This window comes from Drosophila miranda, chromosome 2, assembly GCF_003369915.1.
Source record: "Drosophila miranda strain MSH22 chromosome 2, D.miranda_PacBio2.1, whole genome shotgun sequence".
Lineage (NCBI taxonomy): Eukaryota > Metazoa > Arthropoda > Insecta > Diptera > Drosophilidae > Drosophila > Drosophila miranda.
Genome location: NC_046675.1, coordinates 13,037,987 through 13,055,736, shown reverse-complemented (window position 1 = coordinate 13,055,736; position 17,750 = coordinate 13,037,987). Strand labels below are relative to the sequence as shown.

Genomic DNA, 17,750 nt, shown 5'->3' with positions numbered 1-17,750 from the left:
CAACCCGCAGCGTATTTAAATATAGCAGAGCAGCAGAATAACAGAGGAGCTGCGAGCAAGCAGCAGCAGCAGGAGCTGTGGCAGTGGCAAGTGCAACGCATGCAGCAGCAGTCGGCGAGCGTGGAAAGCGTCTGCCACATCCGCAGCCCCAGCGACGCGTCGCAACGCCAGCAGCGAAGCCGGCGCAGACCAACGCGCAGACAGGACGGGCGGCAGACAGCAGCGTTCACAGGCTATCATGTCACCGCCGCCGTCCTCATTTGTCTGTTTGCTGTGTATCCGAATACCCTCCCATTCAGAGGGTACTCTGACTAGGATCAGAAGCATGCCACTTACAGAAGAAAAGGGTTAGCCTATAGAGAGTTTATCGAACGATATTCGTGGCTTCCACAGAGCCATAGCCATGCCATGTGTAGCCGCTGAGAAAAGATCACTTCAAAATAAGAGTATGTATTGTTTTATAGACTGAGATGGTAGATAGAATGTGGTACTTCTTCTAGTACAAAAACAATCTCAAGAGAATGTTGATTTAAGAAGAAATTAGGGCAGTACTTGAGCAATGTTTTGCAAGAGTGTCCACAAAGGCGACCCTTAAAGCCATGTCTTTTTCCCTGCTTTATTTTAATTTCTTTTTTTGTGTGAGTCAAACAGACAGACAGAAAGTCTGACTGGCTGGCTGGCAAGTTGGATGGCTGTATGGCTGGATGGCTGGCAGGCAGTTTAGTTTCGACTGAGCCTGGGCACATTTTGCGCCTCATCATCTCGGCCGCTGAGGATGACACATGCGAATGACTGCAAAACAAAATGAGTGGGGCAGGAGCCGCCTCTGATGCTTGCTGCTGTTGCTGCCACTGATGATATTGTTGCTGTCATCAGCAACATTTTGCCGTGCAGCGGCAGCAGCGGCAACAGCAGGAGGAACTTTCTAGTGGACTCCCACTCCGGCAGAGAGACAGAGACTATTTGCTGATGCAGCTGAATGAAGGGTTACAGACAGACCCGACCTTGGTGGGGGATTTGGTGTCGGTCCAAGCCCAGGAGGCTCAATCAACAAATTGCCAGGTCGTTGGGTGTTAATAATGAATATCTATGGGAAGCAAAGTAATTTGCTGATTTGGACAGGTCAGGTTTCAGATATCCTACCTTATGTATTTTTGTATGACGATCATAGGCAAGCATCACTGTGAATAGGCCCAAAACGAAAAACACAGAAGTTAGTAAAGAATAGAAAAACTTTAATCAAAAGAAAATTACACAACAAAGGCAGCCCCACCCCTTCGCACTCTGGAGGGAGGAGGAAGTAAGTCTGAGACTGGAACTGGAGCCTGAATTAGGGGCTGTGTAGGAGAGAGTATGTATGGTCTGGTTATAGGCTGGCCGGGGCACGTACTTGCGGTGGCATGCACATAATGAGAGCTGGCTCCGGCATAAACGTGCCATAAACAGTGGCACATCCCCCCCCAGCCAGCCCCTGTCCCTATCCCCCATAAATATTCCATGTGGCATGCGTTGACAAAGCTTCAGCTTTGGCTTCGACTGCGGCATCTGGAGCATGAGAGAGCATATCATATCATATCATATACATAGGTAAAGTAAAGTTTTCCATATGCCCCCACATGTGGCAGATACATATATAAAGGTATCCCGGCATAATGCTGGACTGACGAACGCGTGCAGAGTGAGGAGGCTTCTAACTTTTATCGGTCCTGTTGTGATAGTTGACTCGCTGCTAAGCCTATTAAGGCGCTTGAGTCGTCCAACAAGCCAACGGCTTTTGCACCGACCAGGTTTCGCTGCTGCCGCTGCATGCCGCCCCTTCGTTTGGGGGCACAGCTTTTTGCTTTTCGTTGCAACAAATGATAGGCCCCACAGGGGAGCTAAGCACTCGTTGGGGCCTGCGTCTGTTCCTATGGATCCTGCTCCTGCCTCTGCTCCTCCTGCTGCTGCTGTTAATTATGGGCAGGTTTGAGGTGGACACGGCACTGAGACAGAGGACGTTCGTTGCTCGTTAGTGACGCTCCACATCTCTGTCTGCCTCTTTTTCTCTCTCTCTATCTCTCTCTCTCTCTATGTCTCTGTCTCACTGGCTCTTTCTGTATCCGCTCTGGCTGCAATTTTCTCAAGAAGCCGCACTTAAATGGCTTCCCCATGCGGGTGCAAACAAAAGCTGCCACACACACACACACACACATGACTACCCTTCTCTTTACTCTTTCCCCCTCCATCTCTACCCCCTCTCACTCCATTTCTTTGCGACAGTTAAAAAAGAAAAAGAAAATATGGCTAAAATCGCTGCTGCAAGACGGCTGAAGTGGTGGTTGAATTTGTATTTTTTTTGTTTTTAGCTGTGTCTTGCAACGTGCAAATGGAAAAAGAGTTGCAAATTTGCGATGCTGCTGCCTACGCTGCCGCTGTTGCTGCCACTGTTCTGCGCAACACATGCGCCATTATGCAATTGATTTTTGTTCGTTTTTTTGTGGCAGTTTCTGTTGCAGGCTTTATTTGTTGTTGCATTGTTTGCTGGCTGACGCCCTGGCCGGGACAGGGCCAAGTACTTGGCTTAAAGCTAAGCTGTGCCCCACCTGCACGGGATGGGATGGGGTGCCAGCAGAAAGGTCATTCAACCTGGGTGAGACTAATTTGCCACTGCCCTGGCAGGTGTGCCTAATTAAGCGGATCCCTTTCACCAGAAGCCCTCAAACTAAAGCCAAAAAGTATGCAAAAAAGGCACCTACAGGCGTTGAAAGGCCAGCCCGGGCTTACACACACAAAAAGGTGTCTAAAATGACGCTTTATATGCGCTGAAACAAGTGGAAAGGAAGGAATAAACTGAAGGCATACAAACAACACGAGGGCACACACTGAACTGCACTTGCAACTGCGTTGCACGATGCACGTGCTCTATCGCATTGTAGGTTGCATGCAGCTCATAACCCTGAATGCCATGCCCCGAGACAGCAATGAATGCAAACGGTCTGGCCTGGGGACGGGGGAAGGGCGACATGGCCAGCATAAAGACAGACAACTCACAGACGTACCCACACTCCGCATCCGGCCGACTCCAATGCACCAGATTGCGTATACGCAGCGTTGGCCACTTCTCTCTCGCTCTCTGAAGTCGTGTGCTGGTGTGTGTGAGTGTGTATGTGACATGCTTTGATAAGCCACCGCATCTCCAGCTGCATCTGCATTCGCATCTCCATCTCTGACAGCGGAATTGGAGGCCATGCCGCGTTTTATGCGTGCGCCCTGGCCCCGGCTCAGCTTCTGTTCCTGCCCCTTGGCGCGTCCCTTCTCCTGCTGCTGCTGTCCCTCATTGTGAATGTCAAGTGTTGGCAGTTGGCCTGGCAAGATGTTTTGTGCGACGCCGGGGCAACATCAACGGGAACGACTACGCCAGCAACATTTGCTGTGTCAAGTGGCAGTCAAGTGCATTTAACATGGCGCGTCTTTGATTGACGTCTGCCCGCGTGTCAGGGAGCAGGGAGCAGATGTGCATAGAAGCTGGCAATTTCCAGCAAGAATCGTTACCCAGTCCGGATATAGTAGCAGCCCAGAACAATGACAGCGCCAGCAAAAGCTGATACACCTATTGTGCGTTTGTTAGCCCCGCTAATTCATCGTCACAGCTTCCCTTCTCTGCTCTGCTCTGTTCTGGTCTGTGGTGGGTCAATCAATCACTTCACTTCATTGGTTATTCATGCATACATTTGCATATGCTTAGCGACGATCATGTGCTAAATTATAGGCAATAACACAGCCATGATTAGGCCCATCAAATGCAGTTGCAACACAAGACAAAATATGGTCCCGTCTCTCTGCTTAATAAATCAAAAGATAAGCTAATTAAACTCGCATTTCGTTCGATACAAAACTCACGTAATATCATCCCATTCCACACATTAACAATAATATTTATATCGCATATGGCTCGTCAGGCAATCAAGACCTCACCCTCAATCCAAATCCATAGCTATCCGAAGAAACGCCAAGGAAATCGGCAAACATTCATGCGAATTTGATGAGCGTTAGCCAAGTCATTTGCCGAACACGTGTACATACAGATGAGCTATGAGCATATCTATATACTTTTACTTTTTCCCCGGTCCACGTCCACTCGCTATGCAGAAAGCCACAAAATCATGCAAAGTAAATTTAATTAAATTAAACGCAACTCCAGCTCCAACTCCACTGAAGAGGTAAGAGTGGAAAGGCCAAGTCTACGGTTTCATGGTCCCATAACGAAACGCAGCTCTGAAATAAAGCGAGGAAAGAGTTGGCTGGCACTTTAATAATGACACAAATTTTGCGTGAGTGATAGTCAAATGAACGCTCAAGAGGCACTGGCAGACATATAAACAAACAGGAAAGAAAGACCAGCGATCCTCGGATACCCTTACTTCTGCTGGATCATATTAAACAGCATTGACAAAGATTGATCCTATGGCATATATAACAATATCTATGTGAACCCATCGCGGTCCTTGGAAAGTCTTGACACGCATAGGCTTTCGTGGAAACCAAAATACCCTCCGCTGCTGCGGTATATTAATGAGCAAATAGAGATGCGGAGACAAAGCGTTTACCGAAAGGGAAAAAGAAATTATTATGAAATGTTCAAACTGTTGCAACGAAACAAAGCGCAAAGCCAGTCGAAGAAACAAGTTTTCGAGTGATCTTCTTCGCGCGTCCGGCGGGGTCCAACTGCCTTTTGCTGGGGCCTGCCCCTGCCACAGCTCATTTAGCTGCGAGTCGGCGACCCGCAAACAACACGTAAAGTGCTCCAAAAAGTGCCATTCGAAGATGACTTCCAATCCGTGGCTGTTACTGTCGATGGTGCGTAACTTAAACCGAGCAGAGTCGTTTTGTGTATCAAATTAATACGAGTATATGTATTTTGCACCTTAGCTGGCCCTGGCCGCCACGGTGCGATCGCAGGAATATCACTACCAGCGCCCGCAAGTCCCCTTCAGCGAGGTGTCAGCGCGTCACCAGCAGCCTGCCAAATATGTGGTCCAAACCCTGGGCCCCAACAGTCGCACCTACGCTCTGGAGTCCCACCTGGCTCCGAGTGTCTATGAGAACCACCAGACTGTGGTCGTGAGGGCGCAGAGGGGACAGCAGAACCAGCTCGGATATGGATTCCAGGGCCCGCAGCAGCAGCAGCAATATGTGGCACCGCAGCAACAGTTCCAACAGCAGCAATATGTGGCACCCCAGCTGAATATGCAGTATCTGGCAGCCCAGCCCGTGCAGCAGCCACAGCTGCACTATTCGACCTACAGAAATCCTTTGCTGGGCAGCGGAAGCTATCAGCAATTCTCTTCAGCCCTAGCCGCTCCTCTCAGCACTCAGGCACTGGCACCACCGGCACCACCAGCGCCACTCAACTATTACCAGCCTCAAGCTCAACCTCAGCCTCCAACCCAAGCCATCGCCCAGTACCAGGGAGTACCTCAGCCCGCGGCCCAGTACTTGGCACAACCGCAGAACCTGGCGCCACAGAGACTGTACTTCGCCAACCCCCATCCCTACGCAACGGTCACCCTTCCCTCGGGGCAGCAGGTGCTGGATGCGGGCCACGGCTCCGGTGTGCCGCCCACTGCGGTGCTGAACAAACTGCTGACCAGCACGGGTCTCACAGAGCCGGCACCGCGAAAGGGCGACCATGTAGCCCAGTCGGAGAGCGCGTCGCTGGATGGCTACGACTACAAGCAGACGGTGCCCGGGGACACCAGAGAGTACCAGCGTTACGTGACCAATTGCCAGCCCAATGGACAGTGCCAGCAACAGATCTTGAGTCCAGGACAAGTGGATCCGGGACACAAGCAGCTGCTGCAGGACATACGCGCCGTGGCCCATGCCCATATCGAGGGATGCACCAAGAGTCCCGCGATCTATGTGCCCCCAGGAGCCGTGCAGAATGGCCAGGGCCAGCTGAGGCCTAGGAACAGGCGCACCTATGAGCGGAAGGAGAAAGTGATCGAAAGGCATCCCTTCAACTGAACCCTAGCCCAAATTCAAATCTAGATTTAATAATTGTTATTGTTAGTTGAACACATTTTTCAATGTAAGTAAAGTGATCGAGTCTCATTCATAACCGATTCCGCGAATTGTTTCAACAGCCCAAAGGTAGACAATGCTCCGGGGACTCCCCAGCTCCAGCTGATTGAGGCGACATCATATTATTGATCAACCGGTTGGCTGTTGCCTCATCTCTGCCCCCGTGGATTTTTAATATGCGATTGCCAATGGGTCTCTGTCTGTCGTATGCTAATCACCCATACAAAAATTAACAGTGGACTCAATGCACTGCGCGAAAAAATGGGGGAGATGTGGGAGAGCATGCGAAAACCTAAAAAGTAGATTTGTGATCTTCAAAATGTTTACAAATGCTGTCAAACATTGCAAAGTCTGGCTTGCATTCGTTTTTATTTCAATAAAACCTATCAAAACATTTCTGAAACCATTTTTGCAACCTACTTTCTAGTATACCTAAAAATAGAATCAATTATTTGAATCTGCCAAATGAGGTATGAGCTAATGATTTTCGTCTGATCAGACCGTCATTAAAAAAGGTTCTAGACCAGCGAACAACAATATTAATAGTACATTAAATCTCAAAACAATTGATATTTAGTTATAGTTTGTTATAGAGAACGATGTCAGTTGGGGTTGGTTCATTGCGGTATCAAAATGCGCGTTCACTATATTGTCTGGATGGTGACTTTTATTCTTTCATCTTGTGTGACGGAGGTAACTTCCATAATATCGAATCCTTTGGCTGTTACTTTAGTGTTTTGTGCATCGCCAGATACATTCCCTGTTCGAGTTTACCAACATCAAGTGCAATTCGATTGACAAAAAGTTCTTCGACTTCGATTACTGTCACATCAAGGCCGTGAATCGGACCTTCAAGTACATGTCCGTGAGGGCTGCCCTGCATGAGGTACCCATTAGGGAGGTATTGGTAAGTACTGTACTTTATCCGCATTGTCCAAGGTTATGGTGTCTCCGTTCCTAGGCAGATCTGCAAATTTTGAGGCGCTTCAAGGGCTACATACCAATCACTATGAATGTCACCTTGGATGTGTGCAAGTACATGAATAAGAAAAAGAGCCGCAATCCCATGGTGAATTTTTTTGATAGAGTGCTAAAGAACTACTCGAATGCCTATCACAAGTGTCCCTACGATGTGAGTTCTACAAGATACTTAACTATACTTGCTATATGTAGTACTTGCAGCACGACGTTTGGGTGGAGAAGCTTCCGACTCAGTTCGTGAACACGCAACTCAGCGACGTGCTACCTCTTCCCAGTGGCGACTATGCCTTTTACAGCACATGGATTGTCAATGGCATGACGCGGGGAACTCTCTGGGTCTACGGAACTCTGTCTTAAGCTCTGATTTTAAGAACTTATTCCATACCTTCCATATGAATTATCTGTGCAGTGCAGCGCACCAATAAAACCTAAGCATATGTCTGTTTTATTTCTTTCAGTGTGCAGTGTTTATCGACTCTAAAGGCAGTGATTCCCCAGTGATTTCTCTATAGTTATCAGTTCTTAAAGACAATCTATGCTAATCAAATCGGTAAATCCAGATGAGAACACGCAAACAAACCGGTTTCTCTCAGTGTTCTCTCTCTGGACAGTAGCATAATAATACCACAGATGTCATAATCGGTTCTAAGGGCAAACCATAAGAGTTAGTCAGTCCGTGGACCCCGAAGCGAGACAATCACAGCGATACAGAGATGAAGACGAGTTTGCTGCTAACTCTACTGGTAATCTCCGTTCAGAACACGGAACTCGTTTTCCCCTTGACAATGACGTCAAATGCTTAACCACTCTGTCTCTGGCCCATAGATGGTGGCGCTAGGTGTGATGTTAGCCCACTCGGCTATCAACCCAGAAGCTGGCTACCCGTACGAGGCGCCAGATGAAGAGCTCCAGCAGCTGACAGAGGAGCCTCGTCCCAGGGCGCAACGTCTCAAGGTGCGTGCGGGTGGAGTAGTGCCTGCCCAGCGGCGACAGCCGTTTGCACGCCGCAACTGCCGCAACAAAGGCAAGGGGAGTCCGGAGGCGGAGGCAGCAGCTCGGGCCAGGTATCATGCGGCTCGTCCCCCGCCGCGTCGCCTGTCAAGGCACAAGGAAGTCCAGGTGGACAGCGAGTTCTTTGAGCCCTCGCCGGAACGGGTCGAGGAGCTGAGGCGGATTCTGCTCGACCAGCAATAAAATGAAATGCTCCAGGAAATTCCTCGTGCTTGATTTGCTGTTCCACGGGCCGGGTTTGGTCATTAAGCGAATGCTTGCTAATGGCAGGGGCAATTAGACAAATTGTGCCGGACCATTAGATGGTTGCTATCGGACCACCGAACCGTAGAATACCCTACCCTACCCTATTCGGATACAAGTCCATTTTGATAGAACTAACTATGGATATCCGAGCTAGATACTATACGAGGTTCTCTATGTGTCATGCTACCCGCTTTTAAAAACTTGCTCGAGCCGCATTCTTCCATCGAGACGGCGCCAAAATTGGCAAAAACCAAATGCAGTTTACAATAAATAAATAATTTATTTTGGCGCTTAACAAACAGAAAACAAAAACACAGCAACAAATTCATAAAAAGTCGGGCCATAAAAGTAGCCCTCAATCCCGATTCCGACTCCGATTCAGAGCGATCATCAATCTAGGCGTCGTGTTTGTACTTCTTGCTGTCGCCAGGATTGACGCTGTAGAGGTCGTAGTCGAACTGGTCCCAATCCTGGTAGTCGGATCCTCGGGGCTGGGTGCTGCCCTTCTTCAGCTTGAGCAGCGACTTCCTCTCGCGTCCAATGTCCACCGATGGCACCTGCTGGCGGATGCGTATCTCGTCCGCGGTCAGAGGCTGTGGCGCCCTGACGGGCGTGCTGGCCAGGAACTGGGACTCCTCCATGCCCAAATCGGAGCCCGGGCTCACCTGGGCGTCGTAGAAGTTGGCAAAGTTCTGCAGCTGCATGGAGGCGGCCGGATTGTGATCGTAGTAGTCGGGCATGATGAGGTTGTAGTTTCCTGTCAGTGTCATCGGCTCCTGGGGCCTGGGGGCATAGGCGAAGCTGGACAAACTCGCCGCGGGTCGGAGGTCTCCGCGCCGACTGTAGCGGGGCAGGGCTTCGGTGAGGGTCAGGAGCAGGCCCAGGCAGCAGCTGGCGAGCATTATCTGAGGGAATAGATCTGTCAGAGTCCGTCTGGCTGGGAGATGGCTGTGGCTGTGTATGCTTACCTTTTGCGTGGGATTTGTGATGGTCATTGTTGAGACTTAATTGAGACTTCAGTTGTTGTAGAACTTATATAATTTGAATTCCCTTAATTGGCTTTGCACTTCTGTTCGTATTGCTACTGGCTTTATGTCCAGTCAATGTTCCTTGGGGCTGTGCTTAATTCGAGCTCTTAAACCTTTCTAATGTTCTGAGCTCGGCGATTTTGTATTTAAAGCAAATTTCAGGCGAAAGCCCAAAGCTGACTGCCGAAAGAATTTCATTTCATTTCGTTTGATTTGTTTTGTTTTGCTTGGGATGCGATACCCATATCGCCCCGAATCCGGTTTCGAGACTTTTGATTTCCAGCAGAGCGTCAAGCGAATCCGCTGCCCCTGACTGCGGGAGAGACTGTCACTTGGAGTGAGTGACACACGCGGCGACGTCAGTCCAGGTCAGGCACATCCACATCCCCATCCCGATCCACAAGACGTGGAGCAGCAGCACAGGTCAGGAACATCTCCGGCCAGAATGGGGATGAAATGGTGAAGGAGCAGCCGGAGGAGACGGGGGAGTCCAGTGATTGCGTCAACAGAAGAAATGCAAATTCCTGAACGGACGGAGACACACGCTCTGCGCTTCTCGATTCCATTTCAGCGACTGGACTATGGGTCTGGAGCCCTTGTTTTGACACACATTTGATTGGATGATTCATGGAGCAATTAATCCAAATTAAACGCTAATAAAAATATTAATTGCCCTGGCATTGTACCAGTGAACTTTTGCCCAGGCCCAGGCAGGGTATCCCGTATGTAATTAAGCAGCCGATTTGGGCAGGGACATGATAATCGGCATATTACAAATTGGCACATCAATCATGCCGCTTTATTGGCTTCCAATGATCTGACATTTCAATTTCTGTCATTTGATTGTCACTCGAGCCACGGCACTGATAATCCTGCGGGCAGGTTCAACAACACTTCCCCCTTCAGGGAAATTCCAGGCCTCACCCCGACTGATCGCAGTGAGAGATGAGATCCAAACTGGTAGCGGGGATAAGCCCGAAACCAAAATTGGAACACACATTAAAGTGGTCTCTTTTAATTGGGGGCTTTTAACGATCACTTGAGATACGACTTGGGGAAATCTAAGCCAGCGCTCAGTAGCTGGAGACTCCACTCTCTCCTAATTGATACCCATCACAGATATCACAATATGAGTACAGGTGCTAAAGTTCTACAGCTGTATTTTTGTGAATCATGTGTTGTCCATCTAAAAGCCCTTCCCGCCTGGTATTTCGGAACATTTTAAGCGCTAAAAACTCTCATAAATCAACCAAAAATTCCTCAATTTTTTAAATGTTCTCAAATACTCCTCCAATACTTTTAACCATTTTTTTTTGTTTGCCGAATCTTTGCTCATTTGAAGTCAAGAATTTTATATCACACCTCATGATTATTTTGGGCTAATAAATCAGGTCTCTGCGAGAAAGGTGAATGCCAGAAGAGACAAATTTGAGCCTTACCTTGGACTGTCGCTGCCAGACCTTATTTACAGCTCTTAATCTGGAGCTTTATTTCCCGCTGTTCAGTTATAAAATATCATGGAATGTCGATGGGAGCCACCCACAGCCACCCCCTTGGCAAAAATTAAGGCATAAATAAGTTTTAGTGTCCCGGGGAAAACCCGTTGTCATCGCCAGATACCTCTGGAATTTCTCTGGCATTTTTTGGGGGAAATATTTCCCAAATATGTACTATACTCCCCGGCCAGAACAGGGCCAGAACTCATTTGGCATTGTTTTAAGCACTTGCTCGAACATTTCGTTTCGTTTCGTTTAATTTGTTTGTGATTTGTATTTTGCATATGGATATTTACAACCCAACTTTTATTGCTTCATTTTTTTGTACATTTTTGTGCTGCTTTATTTTTGTATTTTATTTTTTTTTGCGTTTTCCCTTTTGTGTGTAAATTGGCCCGTTTTTAATTTTTGTTGTTTGGTTTTTTTTCGGTTTTTTGGGCACATGTTTTTCGAGATCAAAGACATGTTTCGTGAGCAGCCAGAGAAAATAAATGTTTTTGTATTTGCTGGGAATTTACGTCGGAATACAATCCAGAAGAGATATCTGTAGGGGGGAAGGGGCTGGAGCTTCAAAAATTGTTTACTTTGGCTTAAGCCTGGCATAATATTTCAATTATTTCGTGGGCCAGATACAGATTCACAGTCCCCCCGCGCCCCTGCCCCCCCCTGGACTGTTTGAGCAGCTCAACTATTTGCCGAGGCCCAGGCCGCAGCAGCGGCAATGTGGAGGATGATCGAGTCGAAAGCCTCAAAGCAACGTGCCCCAAAATACAACCGCAAAATTACTTACCCGCCAGACGTGCTGCTGGCCCCCGGCCACGTTGCCCTGCGGTTGCCTAGACAAATGTTGCATGCCTCTATGGGTGCTGCATGGATGCTGCAGCCAACCCCAACCAAGGGAAGTGTCGCCTCATTATCGATGTAGGGGCAGGCAGGCCCCAAGCCAAGCAAATGCAAATCGCATTAAATCTAATATGCAACTCGACCGCACCTCGGCTGCCTCCCCCCCTCCGCTGCTCTGCTGGTCATTGTGTGTGCTCTGCCTCGGCCACACACGAGCTTCAAGTTCATCATAGACCATAGTCCAGTAAGTTTCAACTTAGCTGGGATACTCTGCCCAGAAGGGCAGACACAGACATACAGACATTTCTACCCCGAAAAAACACTTCATAGTACTTCATACATCAATAAATACGAATTTAGGCAGGTAATACATAAGTTAACAAATGCAACTAATGTAGAACGTACACTAGCTCGGGCTTTCGTACCGATTGACGGGTGAAGACGCTCTGGATATTAGCCACAAGATATTCCATAAAGGAGATAAGCAGATCTCTGTACATGAGCCAGGATGCTAGTGGGGGCTGCTGGAACCTACCGAGGATGTTCTGCATTACCACGCCATTGGCGGCGAAGTTGGCGAGCAGCAAGGCCACGTATAGGCCCACCACGAACGACACAAAGGAGCGCGAGGCCGTTGGGTGATTTGTTGCCTCGTTCCACTTCGCCAGGGCAATGACAGTCAAGATGCTGATTGGCAAAGCCGCCACTACCATGAACAGATTGAGCCTAAAGGTGAGACCCAACACGGCAGCATAATTGGCACTAAAGAATTGCGAGTCAACGGCTATAACGATGTTCATCTGTGGCCGCAGAAAGGAGGCCAACATCAATGTATAGAGCAGCAGGAACACCACTATATGGTAAGGTTGTGGGTCCATCTGCGGGATGGTTATTGGAGGATTATTGAAAGTAAATTTAAGGCAAACAGAGTGAGAGGAAAGATCACACACCCCCAAACAAACCCCATCAATCCTATTTCAACTTGTTGCAGACCCTAATTAAAATGCACTTTCGGAGACAAGCAAGGCATACCCATTGCCAGACCATCCATCAATCCAAATAGACTTCGATTAACTGCAGTTCGCATACAGCGGAGCCCCAGTCGAATCTTATGCCGTGTCACGCCTCGCTCCCGTGTGACCGACTCCACATCGACTCCAGCCTTTACAGCAACTACTTAACACATACGAAATGTCATCAGAAATGCAGTTGTAAACGCACTCACACTCGCTCTTTCTCACTCACAAAAACACACTCAAACACTGTCGGGGAGGCTGTGAGGGTACTCCTCGTAATAACCTCATAATATGGGTCATTAGCGCAGGCGGGACGGCCACTCTGCCAGCCATTAATTACTTGCATTTCCATCGATGCCCCTTAATCTTCACACTTGCGAAAGACCGAAAAAACAACAACAGCAACGAACAATCGGGCAAAAATTAAAATGGAAAACAGCAAACAGTGGAAATGCAAAAGACAGCGACAGAGACCGATGAAGAGGAAGAGGGGAACACAGCAAGCACCACGAAGCAATAAAGCATAATTAATTGAAAAATGTGCAGCAACAGCTTGGAATACTTTGATGTCAGTTTTCAATAGTGAAAATGGACAAATATATGTACGTCAGCTGAAATGGAATTGGAAATGGGGGAAAAGCGGACGCAGTGCTGAAATCTTAGGGCCAGCAAACCAGTCGAAATAAATCAATGCAAAGCCCCTGACAATGCCAGGCTAATTGCGAAATGATTAAGCGAAAGTGGCAAAAATCAAAATTCATTTCCATGGAATATGCATGTGTGTGGGGGGGAAAGTAAATGTGATTGAGTGTGCTGGTTGGTGCCTGTGTGTGCTCGGACCGCCCGTTGACAGCAATAAATCAGCAGGTGTAATGAGTCAAAGTTATCGCTGTGCCCGGATCATTAATCACACGCATAACAAATTAAGAGTACATTATTCCAGTGCCACAAATGCACTCACACACACACACACACATGCAGTGCATGTGCATTTTGGTGCAGCCATGGAAAAACCTCTGCATACTTTCAGGCGCAAAGCTCATTGGCATTATGTTAATTTGGCAAACAACAACGTTTGCTGCAACATTATTAGCTTATTATCTCTCGGACCCTTCTTTCTTTTCTGCTGGCAGTATATAATTTGGTGGGGATTAGATATAGACAAGTTCTGATAAAAATAAATCCAGTATTCGAAGATCGCACACCGAAGTGTAACTTTCAAAGAAACTATGACCTAAGCGTGCATGCTCGAATGAAGCTTTCAACTTTGAGAAACCCGAAAACTGAATTTTCCAATCTTGTTAGATGAACATTCGAGTCCTTAGACCAGGCTACACGATGCTCTCTCCGAGAGCTCTGTTTACTCGCTCGCTAATTGTAAATGCCAATCAGGGTGGTGGTGCCCGGGACCAGCTGACAAGACAAAGCCAACTGTCGAGTCGAGCCTGAGCTGAGCTGAACTGAACTCAGCCGAATGGAGTGCGGCTGAGTGCTGGTGCTGGGGGATTGGCTGTCTGACGCTGGGTGGGGGAATGGGAATGGAATGGAATGGCAGGGGGCTGTGCAGGAGCTGGCTGATTGCTCCAATTGCCAGGCGCCCGGGCACGCACGACTGCCTCATACAAACTTGCAACTAAACAAGAGCAGCGGCAACAACAATTGGGGCAACAACAGCAGCATCCAGCAGCATTCAGCAGCATCAGCCACTGTCAACGCACAAAGACAGCAGTCGGAGCTGACGTAACGAAACGGTTAATTTAGACTACGACATGGCCAACAACAAACGAAACGAAGGCAGTTCAAAAGCCGTCAGCGCGAGATGAGATGAGCTTGCAGATGGCTACAAAGAGAAGACCCACAAGAAGGACCAGTAGCAGGAGCAGCTTTGTCGCATTTGCATAGGGGCGTGTATGGAGTCCAGGATCTGCAATTACAGCACCCTTGGCTGGGGATGCGGATGGGGTCTCACCCTGGAGATTGGATACGGAATAGGGTTCAGCTTGAAAAAAGGGGCTCCCCGGAGTGGGGTGGGATTTGTTGCCATATAAAACATTTTTTAGTGTTTCCAGCATTGAGATGCTGGCGAATGTTTAGAATTTAATTAGCGACGCTCCCTGATTAGGCGTGCATGAAATTAGAGACCCATAAAATGTCTACCAAAGTGGCAATGTCAACAAGGAGACCCAGAACCAGGACCGAAAACGGAGCGGGAGCCGGCGAGGCATCGAGCTTAAGCGGGCCACGTCAACAAGGAAACGAGAGCCAGGACCAGGCCCAGGACTCGGATATGCCCAGAGGTACTTACCATGCGTCCAATTAACCAGCGGGAATCTGATTCCAATTGCTGGAACGCCTTTTAGTTGAAGTGCAATTGCAATTTCGAATATACGAAAGAATTTTTGTTGTACATATTTGATATAAAATGTGATCGAAATGTGAACTAGATCAAATAAGTTTTGGGTATGGTGTTTAGTGGGTATAGTTTTGATGGGCTTACTGTTACCAAGGTTCAAAGCTAAAGATCGACATTATTTGAATAAATACCTGTTACCTGCTCTTACCCCTCACCTGGGGCAGCATTCCCAGACTCTATCTAACACCTATGTTAGCGACTGCAGACTGCAGACTATCCGTGTCGTCAACTTGTGGCAATCATCGCGTGGTGGCCCTCGTCTGGCCAATGCCTGCCCGCCCGCCCGCCAGCGCCTGCCGGCTCGACGTTGACACAAAACAATGGGCAACACTTCAGCACTTTCATTTTCCTGCTCGAACACTTGCCGCGGCACTCAGCCGCAGACTCAACGCATTGCCACATACATTTTGTGGATTTTTATTTATTATTTTCCTTCTTTTTGCCTTTGTTTTTGCTGTTGTTCCTGTGGTGGCAACTCACTCGCACAGAACAGAGGCAGAACAATTTGCGAGTCGCACTCAGCATGAAGTGTTCTGTGCGGTTTTTCGTGCTTGATGTTTTATATATTTTTAGAAATTGTTTTTAGTTGCATGTTTTACTTTTATGCTGACGCTCTGTGACAGCCTGGACAGGCTGGGCTGGCAGGGGATGGACTGGACTGGGATGGGATTAGGATCTGGGGGTAGGTTCACTGTACAGCAGCACCACGACGGCAGATAAGTCACATATTGTTTACGAAGTTTTTGTTTAGGAACACAGGCACACACGAATGGTCTTCTAGGGGATGGGAGAGCTAACTCGTTGAATAAAAGACACAAAAAAGGAGCAATTCGATTCGTTTTTTCATAAATGTTTGAAGAGTTAAAGAGTGACTCATTTTTTGAAAAAAAACCTCTAGATATGCCTGTCATCTTCTTCTTGCAATGTACTATGTACTCTTTCAATCCCCTTCATTATCGTTTTTCAGCGAAAGAAGTGATTATCCCACACGGAACCCCCCAGAAACTGCCCAAGTCGACTCTCCTGTACTTCCTCTGAGTCTGCCACAGATGCAGTTGTCATTTAGATGAAAATTGCATGAGTGCACCCATACACAGGCACAGGCACAGGCACACACTCTGCCACTCTTTATACACACTCGTTCAGGGGAGGGGCACGTACGATCGAGCAGCCCGGAAGTATGCAACACTTTCTTTACTGTCTATGCGCATCTTTATTAATTATGCCAGAGCGATTTAATTAAAAACTTAACCAGCTGTCGCCTTGAGCGCCGTGGCACTCAACAGGGGGGTCGTCTGATAGCTGGGGCAGGGCATGTTCATGCCACTGCCGGTGGATGGATGGCTGCTACTTGCTGGCGCTGCAGTTGCCGGCGATGGGGATGAGCTAATTAAAATGCATTGTTTAATGCAAATAATGGATTATAGTTGGTAGTTTTCAGTGTTTACTTACACCGGCTGAGTGCCAGCAGGCCTCGAGTGCTGCAGGCTGGGATTCTGGAAGGAGGTGGCAGTGTAGGCGGATCCTGGCGCCACAACGGCTGCCACAGGCGGCGCCTTAACGATTTTTGGCTCGGTTTCGGGGTATTGCTGTTGTTCTTGTTGTTGTTGTTCTTGTTGTTGTTCAGCCTGAATTGGCTTTGGCGCTCTGAATAGCTGTTGCCCCTGTTGTTGCGATGCAGGATGCACATTGACGCCATTGAACCCTGGCAATATTTGAGGTTGTTGACTCGTTTGCCCCGCGGCCTGAGAGTTTTCATACAAAAAAAAGTGTTGCTGCTGTTGCTGCTGTGGTTGATTGGTGGCTGCCATGTAGCCTGGCTGCTGGCCCTGCCAACTTGGGCCACTTTGGCCCAGTAACTCCAGCAACAATGGCGCCAACTCCTCGCTGCCCGTGATTTCCTGGAGATGCTGCTGCAGCCGCCCCGGCTCTACCATCTGAGAGGGCAGGCGCTGAATGGTCAAGCCCGTGGCGGTACCTCCTACGCGGTTAGAGTTAAGCAAACTGCAAGTAAATACACACATGGTTTGCTCAATAGATTGACCCGCTTCAGAGAGAGACACAGACACAGAGAGACTTGGCGACGACGACCTACTTTGTCAACTGCTGTTCAAACATTTGCCCCCCGGCCAGGGGCAGGCAGAGCCAGAGGCAGCCCAGGGCCAAGTGGGGCAGAACGAGCCAATTTGGATACATATTTAAAGGCTTATTAGTACCTTCCACTGGAACCTTCCACGTCAAACTCAAACTAGGAACTAAAAGCCTCAAGTCGGGCATTAACTCAAACACCAAACACACATCGGAAATTCTCTGGAGCCATTGATTCTCATTAAGACTGTCAGAGAGATACAGCGATAGAGAGACGGAGCAGGGGACAGAGAATTTGGCTGTTTATATTTTGGCATTTCATTAGGTTTCCTGTTTTCTGGCATTAATTATTGGGGTTAATTATATATGCCCATTAATATGCAAATATTATGGGGTGTGAACATTTCGGTATTCGACTAATTACCATACAGAGTTCTCAATCGGAGCCAGATACCGGCTCTCAGGTGAGTGAAAATTTGGCTCGTCAGAGAAGCATCTGGGAGAAGTTGACCCTGAGATAAATACAGATAAATACGAGTGTATACAATGGCAGAGAGACCCAAAA

The 17,750-nt window shown here is 48.2% G+C and overlaps 6 protein-coding genes across 6 annotated transcripts; 3 read left to right on the top strand and 3 right to left on the bottom strand.

The window, feature by feature from the left end:
• The first annotated feature begins 4,733 nt into the window (after window positions 1-4,733).
• LOC108154543 (transcription factor SPT20 homolog) lies at window positions 4,734-6,450 on the top strand. The gene is made up of 2 exons (XM_017284846.2): window positions 4,734-4,836; window positions 4,909-6,450. Exons 1-2 carry the CDS (start codon window positions 4,804-4,806, stop codon window positions 6,004-6,006), a joined length of 1,131 nt encoding a protein of 376 aa, XP_017140335.1. The 5' UTR covers window positions 4,734-4,803; the 3' UTR covers window positions 6,007-6,450.
• Window positions 6,451-6,696: 246 nt separating this feature from the next.
• On the top strand, window positions 6,697-7,401 carry LOC108153951. The gene is made up of 4 exons (XM_017284049.1): window positions 6,697-6,723; window positions 6,815-6,970; window positions 7,025-7,195; window positions 7,246-7,401. Exons 1-4 carry the CDS (start codon window positions 6,697-6,699, stop codon window positions 7,399-7,401), a joined length of 510 nt encoding a protein of 169 aa, XP_017139538.1.
• A 284-nt stretch (window positions 7,402-7,685) lies between these two features.
• On the top strand, window positions 7,686-8,270 carry LOC108154605. The gene is made up of 2 exons (XM_017284922.2): window positions 7,686-7,787; window positions 7,870-8,270. Exons 1-2 carry the CDS (start codon window positions 7,758-7,760, stop codon window positions 8,236-8,238), a joined length of 399 nt encoding a protein of 132 aa, XP_017140411.1. The 5' UTR covers window positions 7,686-7,757; the 3' UTR covers window positions 8,239-8,270.
• A 291-nt stretch (window positions 8,271-8,561) lies between these two features.
• Window positions 8,562-9,455, bottom strand: LOC108154381. The gene is made up of 2 exons (XM_017284645.2): window positions 9,270-9,455; window positions 8,562-9,206 (listed from the first exon to the last, which is right to left on the bottom strand). The coding sequence occupies exons 1-2, from the start codon at window positions 9,294-9,296 to the stop codon at window positions 8,697-8,699; spliced, it is 537 nt and encodes a 178-aa protein (XP_017140134.1). The 5' UTR covers window positions 9,297-9,455; the 3' UTR covers window positions 8,562-8,696.
• Window positions 9,456-12,001: 2,546 nt separating this feature from the next.
• LOC108154499 lies at window positions 12,002-15,138 on the bottom strand. Its single transcript, XM_017284799.2, has 2 exons — window positions 14,990-15,138; window positions 12,002-12,546 (listed from the first exon to the last, which is right to left on the bottom strand). Exons 1-2 carry the CDS (start codon window positions 14,990-14,992, stop codon window positions 12,058-12,060), a joined length of 492 nt encoding a protein of 163 aa, XP_017140288.1. The 5' UTR covers window positions 14,993-15,138; the 3' UTR covers window positions 12,002-12,057.
• Window positions 15,139-16,304: 1,166 nt separating this feature from the next.
• Window positions 16,305-17,325, bottom strand: LOC108153950 (protein FAM170B). Its single transcript, XM_017284047.2, has 3 exons — window positions 17,193-17,325; window positions 16,550-17,101; window positions 16,305-16,483 (listed from the first exon to the last, which is right to left on the bottom strand). Exons 1-3 carry the CDS (start codon window positions 17,291-17,293, stop codon window positions 16,345-16,347), a joined length of 792 nt encoding a protein of 263 aa, XP_017139536.1. The 5' UTR covers window positions 17,294-17,325; the 3' UTR covers window positions 16,305-16,344.
• Window positions 17,326-17,750: the final 425 nt, after the last annotated feature.

What these genes read in the sequence shown, in the direction of transcription:
- LOC108154543 (XM_017284846.2), top strand. Translation starts at nt 4,804, where the DNA reads ATGACTTCCAATCCGTGGCTGTTACTGTCGATG. An exon ending in CGTGGCTGTTACTGTCGATG is followed by an intron (nt 4,837 to 4,908) that starts GTGCGTAACTTA and finishes TTTGCACCTTAG; the next exon opens with CTGGCCCTGGCCGCCACGGT.
- LOC108153951 (XM_017284049.1), top strand. Translation starts at nt 6,697, where the DNA reads ATGCGCGTTCACTATATTGTCTGGATG. An exon ending in TTCACTATATTGTCTGGATG is followed by an intron (nt 6,724 to 6,814) that starts GTGACTTTTATT and finishes GTGCATCGCCAG; the next exon opens with ATACATTCCCTGTTCGAGTT. An exon ending in ATCACAAGTGTCCCTACGAT is followed by an intron (nt 7,196 to 7,245) that starts GTGAGTTCTACA and finishes TAGTACTTGCAG; the next exon opens with CACGACGTTTGGGTGGAGAA.
- LOC108154605 (XM_017284922.2), top strand. Translation starts at nt 7,758, where the DNA reads ATGAAGACGAGTTTGCTGCTAACTCTACTG. An exon ending in GTTTGCTGCTAACTCTACTG is followed by an intron (nt 7,788 to 7,869) that starts GTAATCTCCGTT and finishes TCTGGCCCATAG; the next exon opens with ATGGTGGCGCTAGGTGTGAT.
- LOC108154381 (XM_017284645.2), bottom strand. Translation starts at nt 9,296, where the DNA reads ATGACCATCACAAATCCCACGCAAAAG. An exon ending in TCACAAATCCCACGCAAAAG is followed by an intron (nt 9,207 to 9,269) that starts GTAAGCATACAC and finishes CTATTCCCTCAG; the next exon opens with ATAATGCTCGCCAGCTGCTG.
- LOC108153950 (XM_017284047.2), bottom strand. Translation starts at nt 17,293, where the DNA reads ATGTATCCAAATTGGCTCGTTCTGCCCCACTTGGCCCTGGGCTGCCTC. An exon ending in TTTGAACAGCAGTTGACAAA is followed by an intron (nt 17,102 to 17,192) that starts GTAGGTCGTCGT and finishes ATTTACTTGCAG; the next exon opens with TTTGCTTAACTCTAACCGCG. An exon ending in CCTGCTGGCACTCAGCCGGT is followed by an intron (nt 16,484 to 16,549) that starts GTAAGTAAACAC and finishes CATTTTAATTAG; the next exon opens with CTCATCCCCATCGCCGGCAA.